The sequence below is a fragment of the Carettochelys insculpta genome, chromosome 5 (assembly GCF_033958435.1).
Source record: "Carettochelys insculpta isolate YL-2023 chromosome 5, ASM3395843v1, whole genome shotgun sequence".
NCBI lineage: Eukaryota > Metazoa > Chordata > Testudines > Carettochelyidae > Carettochelys > Carettochelys insculpta.
Genome location: NC_134141.1, coordinates 22,674,529 through 22,687,492, shown reverse-complemented (window position 1 = coordinate 22,687,492; position 12,964 = coordinate 22,674,529). Strand labels below are relative to the sequence as shown.

General features: G+C 45.7%; 1 protein-coding gene across 1 annotated transcript in view; it reads right to left on the bottom strand.

Moving 5' to 3' along the window:
- The window catches only part of TRPM6 (transient receptor potential cation channel subfamily M member 6), a 106,906-nt gene that overhangs the window by 23,637 nt on the left and 70,305 nt on the right, over positions 1-12,964 (bottom strand). The window contains exons 28-30 of the mRNA XM_074994068.1: positions 12,621-12,743; positions 10,959-11,056; positions 8,972-9,030 (exon numbers count right to left, since the gene is read on the bottom strand). Of these exons, the coding sequence (XP_074850169.1) occupies positions 8,972-9,030; positions 10,959-11,056; positions 12,621-12,743 (280 nt within the window). The remainder of the gene's footprint in view (positions 1-8,971; positions 9,031-10,958; positions 11,057-12,620; positions 12,744-12,964) is intronic.

The following is a 12,964-nucleotide window of genomic DNA, read 5'->3' as shown; positions in this document are numbered from 1 at the left end:
GAGCTCACTCACCCTGCAGGCTGACGTAGTTGCAAGGAGGAAGGTTGTTTTTATCGTAAGGAGACGTATGGAAACTGTGGCTAATAGTTCAAAAGGTGGACCCGATAGCGTGCTGAGCACCAAGTCCAAATTCCACGATAGTGGAAGCAGTTTCCAAGGGGGGGTACAGGTTTACCAGCCCCTTCAAGAACCTGGTAATGATAGGATGGACGAATACCGTGGGCCCTTCCTCTGTATGCCGAAAGGCTGATATAGCGGTGAGGTGGACCTTTAGCGAGGATAGAGAAAGCCCGCCTCTCTTGAGGTCCAATAAGTATTCTAGTATTACAGGTATAGGAACGTCAAGGGGAGCTAACTGCTTGGCGGAACACCAGGCTGTGAATCGAGTCCATTTCTGCTTGTAAGTCCTCCTGGTGGAGGTCCTTCGGCTACATTCCAGGACTTGTTGTGCTCCCTCCATACATGTGCTCTTTAAGGAGCTGAGCCATGGATTAGCCATGCTTGTAGGTGCAGACCCTGAGGGTGAGGGTGCACTGCAGACCCTTGAGCCTGCGTGAGTAAGTCCGGCGCCACCGGTAGAGGGAGCGGTGGGCGGTCCGACATGCGCAGAAGCATTGCTGCCAATCCCAAGCAGGACTATGAGTATCATGCGAGCTTTCTCCCTTCTGGCTTTGTGCAAGATCTTGCGGATAAGCGCTGCAAGGGAAACGCGTAAAGCAGGGAGCCCTTGCATGAAAACATGAATGCATCCCACAGGGACCCCCGCCCCACTCCTGCCCTGGAGCAGTACTGGGGACACTTTTTTTTTTTTTTTTTGCACTGGGTGGCAAACAGATCGATCTGGGGAAAACCCCCACGTACGAAAAATGTGCTGTAGCAGATCGGAGCAGATCTGCCATTCGTGCGTGATTGCGAAGCGCCTGCTCAGCTGATCTGCATTCATGTTGTGAGTGCCTGGCAAGTACGAGGCTTTCAACGTTATGTTGTTGGCGATGCACCGATTCCACAATCGGAGTGCTTCCACACATAGGGCACGGGATCGTGCTCCCCCTTGTTGATTGATGTAGAAACATAGTGGAGGTATTGTCGGTATTGAATCCCGACTACTTTGCCATGTAGGTAATCTCGAAAATGTTTACAGGCGTTGAACACTGCTCTGAGCTCCGGTATGGATATATGCAGTGTCTGTTCCGCAGGGGACCATAGCCCTTGCGTTACCTTGTCGCCGATGTGCGCTCCCCATCCCATGTGGGAGGCGTCGGTAGTAAGAAAAATAGAAATTTGTGGTTGGTGAAAAGGCACCCCCACTAGCAGATTCTCGGGGTTTTCCCACCACACCAGGGATCTGCACACCTCTGTTGTGGGCGACACCACCCTGTGGACAGTGTGGGATGCCGGTTTGTAAATGCTCGCCAGCCAATGCTACAGGCTTGACATGTGCGACCTGGCATTCTGTACCACAAACATCGCTGCCGCCATGTGGCCCAGCAGCTGTAGGCACGTTAAAGACCGGCACCGTGGGGCTGTATGTAATGACTTGCACTAGCAAACTGATTGCGCAGAAGTGGGCATCGGGTAGGTACACCCTTGCTGTGATAGAGTTTATGCGTGCCCCTATGAACTCTATATATTGTGTGGGTTCGGACTTTGACTTTGCGAGGTTGATGACTAGGCCCAGCGAAGAAACGTGTCCGCTGTGACGCGTATCATGCGTGAGACCTCTGCCTTCGAGGTCCCTTTTAGCAGGCAGTCGCCCAGATATGGGAAAAATAAACACCCCCTGTCTGTGCAGGTAGGTTGACACCACTGCCAGGGTTTTGGTAAAGACTCTGGGGGCCAAGGAGAGGCCAAACGGAATAACCCTGTGCTGGAAGCGCTCCTGGCCGACCGTGAAGTGGAAGAAGCGTCTGTGTGCCAGGTGGATTGTTATATGAAAGTAAGCATCTCGTAAGTCGAGTGCTGCAACCCCGTCTCCATCGTCCAGTGCGGTGAGTATCAAGGCAACTGTGATCATCCGAAACCATTGCTTGCGCAAGTAATGGTTGAGGCCCCGAGATCTAAGATGGGCCTCCAGTGTCCTGTTTTCTTCCCTGGTAGGAAGTAGCGTGAATAAAAACCTTCCCCTGGAATTATTCCGGCACTCTTTCCACTGCCCTTATGAACATAAGGTGAGTCACCTTCTGCTTGAGCCTCGCCTCGTGGCAGCGTCCCTGAGGTGAGGCCTGGTGGGAGGCTTCGTCGGTGGAAGCGACTGGGAGGGGATCACATAACCCGTGGCTATGATCTCCAGCACCCATATGTCTGTGGTGATCTTTTGCCATTGGGAGTGGAACGGTCTGAGGCGATGATGGAACATGAGATGAGAGTGGCACTGAGCGAGGGTATTGATAGTGCAGCCCCCGACACACTCATCACACTTGTTGCCTTTGGGCCTGACTCGAGGGCGTACAGCTTTGTTGAGAACGTCGCCTAGGAGTTTTGTACTGTTGCCGCTATTGATAGTGCCCTTGGCCGTAGCCCCGTTGATATTGAGCATGCTGTGGTTGTAAGCGTAGCGTCCTTGCTGAGGATAAAATTTTTCCCTCCTGTATGGGGGAGTATAAATGCCCGAGGTTCTAAGTGTAGCTCTCAAGTCCTTACTGGAGTGAGGGATCGAGTCGGCTGAGTCTGCAAACAGCTTTTGTGTATCAAAGGGAAGGTCCACGATCTTCACCTGTAGGTCCCTTGAGATACCTGACGTCTGGGGCCAGGATTCTCTACGCATGACCACTGCTGTAGCCGTTGAACGTGCCGCCGTGTCCGCCACGTCCAGGGCAATCTGGACTCCCGTCCACGATGCTGCATAGCCCTCTTGAACAATCGCCTTTAACACCGGCTTTTTATCTTCCGGAAGTGGATCCATGAGGGCAGTAAGCCTGGAGTAATTATCAAAATTATGGTTTGCTAGGTGTGCCCATAGTTTGCCATTCTCAATAGCAGGATAGGAGAGGAATATACCTTCCTGCCAAACAGCTCTAGCTTCTTAGCATCTTTGTCCAATCCCCCGATTTGTACTGAAAAGCCTTTGACCTCTGCTGGGACGACCCGACCACCAAAGAATTTGGTTGTGGGTGACTGAAGAGGAACTCCATGCCCTTTGCCGGGACGAAGTATTTCTTATCTGCCCTTTTGTTCATAGGTGGAACAGAGGCCAGAGTCTGCCATATAGTAGTGTCTGACTCCAGAATGGCTCCGTCCAGCGGAATAGCAGTTTTGGATGAAGCCGGGGGTCTCAAATTTTTCAGGACTTTGTGATGTTTCTCCTGCACCTCTGCCGTTTGAATGTCTTGCGTGAAAGCCACCCTTTTAAACACCTCCTGAAACTGTTTAAGGTCATCCGGGGCAGAGACATCCCCGGGGGCCATGGCCTCATCTGGGGAGGATGAGGAGGAACCACTAAGGTAAACCTCCCTTGAACCCTCGGGCTCCTGCGGTCGATGAGACACTTGCTCACTGAAGGATTGTGAAGGAAAGTCTCGGGGTTCTAAAATTAACTCCCCTTGAGACAACTATGTTTCCGTCCCCAATCGGGAGTGCCCACGGGGGTATTGAGAGGCGGGGGGGCGGGACTTGCCCCTGGGTGTAGGCCTGTGGTTTGTCTGTGTCCAGCATGAGAAGGATGACCATGACGGCATGGGTGAAGGTGGCCCAAGCCATGGTGACATTGGTTGGAGGAACGGAGGAGGTTTTTCTTTTTTTTTCCGGATGGGCCGGTGGAGACACAGGCCTTCAGTGAGGCTTGTGTATCACAGGGGGAGGGCTTGGTGCTAACAGCAGCGCAGCCCTGTCCAGAGATGGACTGCGGTGCCGGGTTTTTGATGTTGCTTTGCCCCTCCGCTGCGGGGCCGGCACCGCCCCCTCCCCTGCCGGGGATCTCGGCCCCGCTGTCAGTGCCGTGCTCGGCACCGTCAGCTGCGGTGCCGCGCAGGTATCCTCCTCCGGTGCCTGCAGGCTCCGTGCCTGGCAGCCCTGCACCACTGGTGCCACGGGGGTCTGTGCCGCCTGTGGCAATGCTGCCGGTTCCAGCGCTTGCCTGGGTGACGCTCTAGGCGCCGCGCATGCCGGCTGTTGTATAACCGGAGGCTCAGCCTCTGCCACGTGCGCTGCCGCACTGCCGCTTGCCTGAGTATGAGGCTGGGGACTGTGTGCTCCGCTCGTCCTGCTCGCTGCAAACGCCGGCAAGGATCGAGCCAGGGAGAGTTTCCTCCGTTTCTGCACTGAGGGGGTCAGAGAAAAACTACCCTCCTCTTATGCAATCCAGAGGGCCCTTCTGGGTGAGGCTTCTCCGGCAAGTCCGGCTGGAGAGCCTTATCGACAAGAGCATTTTACGCCTCATCGCTCTGTCCTTCCTGGCCCTGACTGTGAGCTTAGCACAGTGAGAACGTGTCTGGGTAGCCATAATTCCCCCAGGCATCGGATGCCTTCGCTATGCCCCACAGAGGCCGACATAGCTTCACGGCACAACTCCCGCTTTGTAAAACCTGAAGAGGCCATTGCGGTGAGTCCTTTATTGTTAATCGGGTACTTAGCACTTAATCCGTGCCTTTCCACCCCAAATAGTGATCACCGGCCTGCGGCAGTGGGAGACCTAAATGGCCTTCACGTCCGCTCTTCTCTTCTCTGCTCCTCTCTTTTTCCTTTTTTTTTGCTGATATTCTCTTTGTCTTTGATTTCTCTCTTTTTTTTTTATTTAATAACCGAAAACAACAAATTACACATGGAAAAAAACCACTAAGTAATCTTACTCTGGCCTTAGCCTGAGCGGATTCCATCTGCAGCCGATGGCAGTTGAGAAGGAACTGGCAGGGACTGGATCGTGCACGCGGCCGGGGACGTGCAGGGGGGCGGCACGCGCCGGCGCATGCACAATCCAGGAGAAACTGCTGGAAGATTTCCGATCTGCGGCGCCGGGCGAGCCCGACACCTATTGTGGAGCGCCCATGGGGACCACTTGAAGAACAGTCATCTCTGCATTTTCTCATCTCTAATTTGTGCTTACAATTCTGGGTCACAGTCTTGTTTAGATAATTACAAAATTGTCTAAAGCAGTGTTTCTTAAACTTTTTCAGACCATGAAACAGCAAACAACATTTTGTTTTGCAAAACACCTATACAATTTTTCTTCAAAAAAAATTCTTGTCAGATCCACCAAAAAAAAAGCCCAAACAAACAGCAGTGTGTATAGCAAAATCAAAAGAAGTAATTTAAGCAGGTATCTTAGCAATGAATAAGTAACCCTGCATCTGGTTCTAACAACAGAAAATATGTATTGTCAGTGTATGATCTCAGAAAAGTGTCAGATGCTCATGGCACACCTGGGAGTTGTTCATGGAACACCAGTGTTCCGCGGAATATAGTTTAGGAAAGAGTGGTTTAAAGAGCCCTTCTCTCGGTCAGTGGGTATATTGTTTGTTGGCTTTTTAATTTTAACCTAGCTTTTATGAACCGGCTGGCATGCATCGCACTGCCCTCTACTGGATGAAATCAAAACAAAAAAAGCAGTCCAGTAGCACTTTAACCAAATAATTTATTAGGTGATGAGCTTTCGTGGGACAGACCCACTTCTTCAGACCATAGCCATACCAGAACAGACTCAATATTTAAGGTACAGGGAACCAAAAACAGCAATCAAGGTTGACAAATCAGAAAAATATTATCATGGTGAGCAAATCAGAGAGCAGAAGAGCAGAAGCGGAGGGGTGGGGGGGCAGAGTCAAGAATTTGATAAAGCAAAGTATGCAAAAGAGCCCCTATAATGAGCTAGAAAATTCCCATCCCGGTTCAAACCACGTGTTAATGTGTTGAATTTGAATATAAAAGAGAGTTCAGCAGCCTCTCTTTCCAAACTGTTGCAAAAATTCCTTTTCAGTAAAATGCAGACCTTCAGGTCATTAACAGATGGCCCACTCCATTAAAGTGCTGGCAGACAGGTTTGTGAATCAGGAGTGTTTTTATGTGTTTTATGCCCATTAATTCTTTGTCTAAGAGGCTGTGTCCACACAGGCACAAATATTTGAAATAGCCATGCTAATGGCCATTTCGAAGATTACTAATGAGGCGCTGAATTGAATATTCAGTGCCTCATTAGCATTAGGACGCTTCTGAACACCTGTGGCTCGGTGCGGCTACAAGGGGGTCCTTTTCGAAAGGCCCCGGCAGATTTCGAAATCCCCTTATTCCATTCAGCTGAGCGGAATAAGGGGATTTTGAAATGTGCAAGGTCCTTTCAAAAAGGATCCCCATGCAGCTGCACCGAGCCGCGGGCGTTCGAAAACGGCGCTTTTGAAGCACTGTGGCCAGAAGCATCCTAATGCTAATGAGGTGCTGAATATTCAATTCAGTGTATCATTAGTAATCTTCTAAATGGCCATTAGCATGGCTATTTTGAATATTTGTGGCTGTGTAGACACAGCCAGAGAGTGTGAAGTCTGTCCAATATACAAAGCATCTGGGCATTGTTGGCACATGATGGCATATATGATTTTATTCACAGAATCATAGGCACAGTCTTATGTTCCTCAACTAACATCATATATGCCATCGTGTGCCAACAATGCCCAGATGCTTTCTATATTGGACAGACTTCAAATTCTCTTAGACAAAGAATTAATGGGCACAAAACAGACGTAAAAACACTTCTGATTCACAAACCTGTCAGCCAGCACTTTAATGGAGTGGCCCATTCTGTTAAAGACCTGGAAGTCTGTGTTTTACTGAAGAGGAGTTTTCACAACAGTCTGGAAAGAGAGGCTGCTGACCTCTCTTTTATATTCAAATTCGACACATTAACACGTGGTTTGAACTCAGATGGGAATTTTCTAGCTCATTATGGGGCTCTTTTGCATACTTGGCTTTATCTAATTCTTGACTCCGTCTCTCCCCTCCCCACCGCTGCTTCTGCCCCTCTGCTCTCTGATTTGCTCACCCTGATAATACTTCTTTGATTTATCAACTTTGATTACTATTTTTGGTTCTCTGTGCCTTAAATATTGAGTCTGTTCTGGTATGGCTGTGGCCTGAAGAAGTGGGTCTGTCCCACGAAAGCTCATCACCTAATAAATTATTTGGTTAGTCTTTAAAGTGCTACCGGACTGCTTTTTTTGTTTTGATAGTATATAGACTAGCATAGCTATCTCTCTGTTACTATTCAACATGGATGACATGAGACTAACTCAAATTTTTGCAGTTGCCTTGAAATTTTGTTAGCTGATCTACAGGAAGGTTGTGGCTACACTAGCACCCTCCCTTTTGAAAGGGGATGCTAATGAGCCACTTCGGCAGATGCTAATAAGGTGCTGACATGCATATGCAGCACCTCATTAGCATAATGGTGGCCACGCACGTTTCGAAAGTGCTGTTTTCGAAAAGCGCGCCGCCAGTGTAGACAGAGGCCTTTTGAAAGGTCCCCCAGATTACGAAAGCTCCTTCTTCCCATTTGGTTTTGTGAACAACAGGCTTTTGAAATCCAGAGGGTCCTTTCAAAAGGCCCCCATCTACACTGGCGGCGCGCGTTACGAAAGCAGCACTTTCGAAATGCGCACAGCCGCCATTATGCTAACGAGGCGCTGCATATGCATGGTAGCACCACATTAGCATCTGGCAAGTGGCTGATTAGCATCCCCCTTTCGAAAGGCGGGTGTTAGTGTAGCCACGGCCGAAATGGTTATTGTAAACCCTGATGCAACTGTTATTTAACAGTCTCTGTCACCTCAAGGAACTGAAAGTGTTTGCTTGAGGAAGGGGGTGAAAAGACAAACTATTATTGGCCTGGTTCTCCTCTCACATGAGTTTAAACCAAGAATAATCCTAATGAAGTCAGACCCAGGTCCTGTGAGTTCAGCTCAGCATAGCATGTATGAAGGTTTGCTACGGCCTGAAAGTATACCACCATGAATAGTTATACAGAACAGCAATTTTCCTCGTTCCATGTCAAAATCACTTGGAATGGGGCAGCCAATATTCACTCTATTTTTTTCCACTCATGGGCAGAATAAATTTTATGTGCACCAAGGCATGGGTGGGATGTGCACCACCAACAGATACACATGCTGCCCACTGTGCGTGGCTGTGTGTACTCTGCTAATCAGCTGGGTAGCATCTGAATCTTTCCTGGGCAGCTGCCCAAGTGCTCAGCTTACAGGGAACAGTGGTGGCAACTGCTTTATGTTTTTTATTAATTTATCAGGGATGTTACTAAGCAGTAGGGACGTATACTGCAGAGATGAACTCAAGAGACAGAGGAAGAAACGAGAGGGAGGGAGAGAGAGAGAAGCACACATGAAAGTAGCCTAAATCTTAAAATAATTGTCAAGCAATCTGAAAAAAACATCCCAGAGGTTTGACAAAATAAAGAAACCTGAAGACACTTTTCAATCCAGCATGGTTTTATTCCAGTATGCTCGCAGCTTAACCACCACCAAAATTTCATTACAGAAAGCAAGCCAAATATTTTTGCAAATGCAGACAGATTTATTGCCGGTGCAGACCTAATACCAAGGATTTTAAACAGAGAATTACAGCATTTCCGGAAAGCTGGATTTTTGTTATGTAAAAAAATAAATACACAATTTATGCAGTAAAAGTGAATCTTCCCTTTTATATTCAATAGATGAGAATAAAGAGTTAGGATGATGTAGTGACTGAGTATTAAATGGGGAAATAAGTAATATTAGGATTAAAAAGTACCCATGTTCCTTCTAAAATTAGAAATTATATTGAATTAATAAAATTTTATATTAAACAATAAACCTTTATTTTATCGAAAAAGTCCATTGCCAGAATCCTTTTTTTTTTCACATATGCACAAATTCCTCCTGCAAAATGCATTACAGAACTAAAAATGGAAATCTGCAATATCTATAGAACTGGGCTACAATAAAGGCTGCTTTTGTAGCTATAAAGCAAGTATCTGAAAATACTTAAGAATACATACGAGGAATTCCTGCTCAGATTATTCTTCCTGGTGGTCCCAGTCATGCTATTATTCAAATCCTAAAAAGAAGAAAAATGCTGTTACAGGTCAAATCTACATATCACTATTTTATGTGCATAACGAGAAGAGCTCATAAAGCTTCCAAACCTGCAGACACTTACTTGTATAATTAATTTGCTGTGAGTGTCCCCACAGAAATCTAAGGGTTTGATAGCTCTAGTAAACCTGCAATGATTTGGAACATGACATTGTCCTGGTGCAGCTTTCTATAAAGTCTCCAGGTACGCATGTAGGTAGATACAGAATACTTTAGTGACCCAGTTATATCAGACTGCATTATAGAAAAACTCTAAATGTATGTGGAAGGCCTTTCAATATAAAAACTATTCAGTAACTTCCCATTATAGAAGAAATGTATGAAATATAAATAATAATAAGACGTATCCTACAGTGTTACACTGGAGCCAGGTATGACCAAGGGAAGGATTTTCCTAATGGTTTGCATGTGTACTGTGTAGGTCTCAGTTTCTTCTATGGGCTACATGTTTAATGAGAAAGGGAGAGTGTTTGTTGTGGCAGAGGGCCAAATGTGACCTCACCCAGCAGTCTGGACCCCAGACAATGTCCTGGATACTGTCGAATTTAGCCACTGGTAACCAAGGCTCAGCCTATCTTGGACACCAGCTGGTTTTGGTCAGTGAGAGAATACAGGGATGAAAAGAGAGGGCCCAGGTGGTCTAGTTTCCAGGGAAAGAAAAAAAAAAGTGCACCAGCATTTAAATAGGAGATTTTAAAACAAACTGGATAAAAATCAGTTTTAAAGATTACCTTAAATTTATTTTTAAAAGTACACATCTCATATGTTCTCCTGTTCTAATTCAGGAGATTACCTTTGGATGAAAACATCTCTGCTAACAGGTCACTTCCCCACCTCCAGTCCACTTGTTTGATCCCAAAATGTCTTTACTCGTTCAGCATAAGGAAAGACCTGTGGACCAGTGCTGGTCCACATACAGGTCTGAGAAGTGCTGACTCAGGGAATCTCATGTTTTAAAAATACATTGTGTTCAAACCATTGTTGTAACATGGTGAATGCAGCAATTCTATTACAATCAGGAGATGTAGTCTGATTCCCTGACCCCAGTTGAAATCAGTGGGAAGTATGGATACTCGGCACCTCTGGAAATCAGATTCCACATTTTCAAAAATTAAGTCATTCAAAGCAGGATTTTCAAAAGTGGTTTCATGTTGGCCTCATACACATCCATTGAAGTCAAAGGAAATTTTCCTACTTCTTAAAATAACACCTCCCAGAGTTTTATCTAAAACATCTTAAAATCCTTGCTTTGAAGTTTCATATTATTTAATATTTTAGTACAATGTTCTCATGAAAGCATTTCTACATTGAGGTCAATGGACCCATAGTGATTATCACCGGGCTAAGGATCTGGACCTATATCACACAAGATCACAAATCAGTTCTGATAAATCAGAATTCTTAAAAGCCAGGGGCTAAGAAAACCAAGTTAAATACAGTAAGAAACACTTTTGTATGCAAATATATATCTCTCACTTTGCATGAAATAAATATTGTCACTTAATAGCTCAGAAGATGATCTTGCAAAGGTTGCCTTACTTTTCTAATCACCTCCGCTCAAACATTCAACACCAGGCTGTGCATTTGCTCAGTTACCTACAGGTTATTAATAAATGCTCACCATTCTGACTATCATCTTCATACAGATTCCCATAGCATGATTCAGTCATGTATTATCCTAATTCATTTATAATTGTGAAGCGTTAATTGCTGTCACATATTTATTTACTCTCATAGATGTGTCTTGCCAGCATGAAATTAAATTTGGCACATATCAAAAGTATCTCATGAGAGAGAAGCTCAGATTATGAAAATCAGAGTAGCTCTATGGAAGCTACAATAGTTTACATGAATCAAGGATTTGGTCCACTCTAAGTCCTCAGGTCTTACCTCTTGTGACTGATCCAGAGAGTCCCAGAGTTGCAAAGAGGGCATACGAGTTTCTTGATTTTTCATTTTCTGGTACATGTAATGAAGACGTTCCAAACCTAGCCAAAAAATAAGCAAAGAAAACATATTTCTGAACATGAAGGCTACATCTACACTAGAGTTGGGAAGATGCTAATGAGGCTGTCACATGACTATGCAGCACCTCATTAGCACAATGGCAGCCACGCATGATTCGAAAGTGCTGCTTTCTGAATGCATGCTGCCCATGTAGACAAGGGCCTTTTGAAAGGACCCCCCCCCGAACTTTGGAAGCCCCTTCGTCCTATTTGGCTTTAGGAAGAAGGGGCTTTGAAGTCCGGGGGTCCTTTCGAAAGGCCTCCATCTACACAGGTGGTGTGTGTTCCAAAAGCGGCACTTTCAAATTGCACACAGCCACAATTATGCTAATGAGGCACTGCATAGTCATGTCAGAGCCTCACTACCATGCCCCTTCCAAAAGGAGGGGGCTAGTGTAGATGTAGCTGAATGAAAAGCATTATCACTGTAAAACAGACACCCATAAAGTATATGTATAATGCATTACTCTCAATGCTAACAATATAAAAGTAACAATGGAATTTCAGAAAACAAAGCAGATTGTTCTCAATTTACTAATGGTTTTTGGGTTTCACAGTAGCCCATTCTTCTCATAGTGTGATCTGGAAAGCACCAGCACTCCATGGTGCTTTTCCAAGTGATCTGCAAAATGTAGCCTGAGAGCTGTGGAGAGACCGCGTTCAAAGATAAGCGGTTTTGTGGGAGAATCTCTCTCTTAAAATGAGGCCTACATAATGAAATTGCTGAGGAACCACTGCTAGACAATAGTCCTTGGAACTTGACCTAGGCCTGAAGCAGAGCTCTGCGCAGCTCAAAAATTTGTCTCTCACCAACAGAAGTTGTTCCAATTAAAGATATTACCTCACCCACCTGGCCCCTCTAACATTCTGGGACCAACACAGCTACAACTACACTGCATGCATGATGTGTAACTTCTCACTCCAGTACCGATGACACAAAGGTACTTCTCCATGCAGAACATGTTCTGACCACTGACATCTGAGAAATGTAAGGATTTATAGCCGATTATCCATTATGCTGCAAATGGAAAATGAAAGCTTGGTACATCTAATGAATGAAAATTACCAAAAAACAGCTAACCTCCCAACCTATACAGTGTCATAGTAATAGCTATGACTGTAAATCTCTTCAAAAATTACCAAGAGTAATTAAATTGTACTTGTACAGCTAGATGCGGTGATATTCCAGAAATTCTCCAAGCCCGGAAACATTCCTCACAGAGACACAATTCCACTCCCTAAACCCTGTTTGTTCCTGAGAAGTAGTAATCTGCTATTATATCACAACAGCAGCAAGTTATTCCTACCCCAACTCCTGGAACAGTTCAGCTGCGATGACCAGCACATGAAAGGGAGATGGCACCTGAGCTCTGCCCACTCAGTGCTTCTGCCAGCCCCAACCCTCCCCTCTGAGTGAGGGAAACAAGCGTGTGTACAGTGTCTTTCGCCGCTCAAGGTGGTACTGACTGAGGACACTTTAAGCTCATGAACTGTTACTGCTTTATTCAGGAATCCTGAGTTTCATCAGCTGAAGAGTGTTACATACTTAGCTGATTGAAATTAGACACAGTGAGGCAGTTCTTGTTGTAAGTCTCTTCACCCAAGAAACAGCTTTCTGCTGGCTCTGAACTCATTTGCGTACTCTGGGGACAACCATCCACTGTAATCACCTAGCATGAGACAGAAAATTATACTCAATAGTATAAAGACAAGTAGCTCTGCAGATCCTCTTCTGCATGGTTCATAGAATCATTGCAAGGAGGATGCCAACAATAATTATTTTCACTTGCACGTGGTCTCAAAATGGTTTACAAACACTGTGAAATAAAACTCAGAATATCTCCATCATAAAGATATGTTCAGCTTACCTTTAGTTATCCTAACCTACCC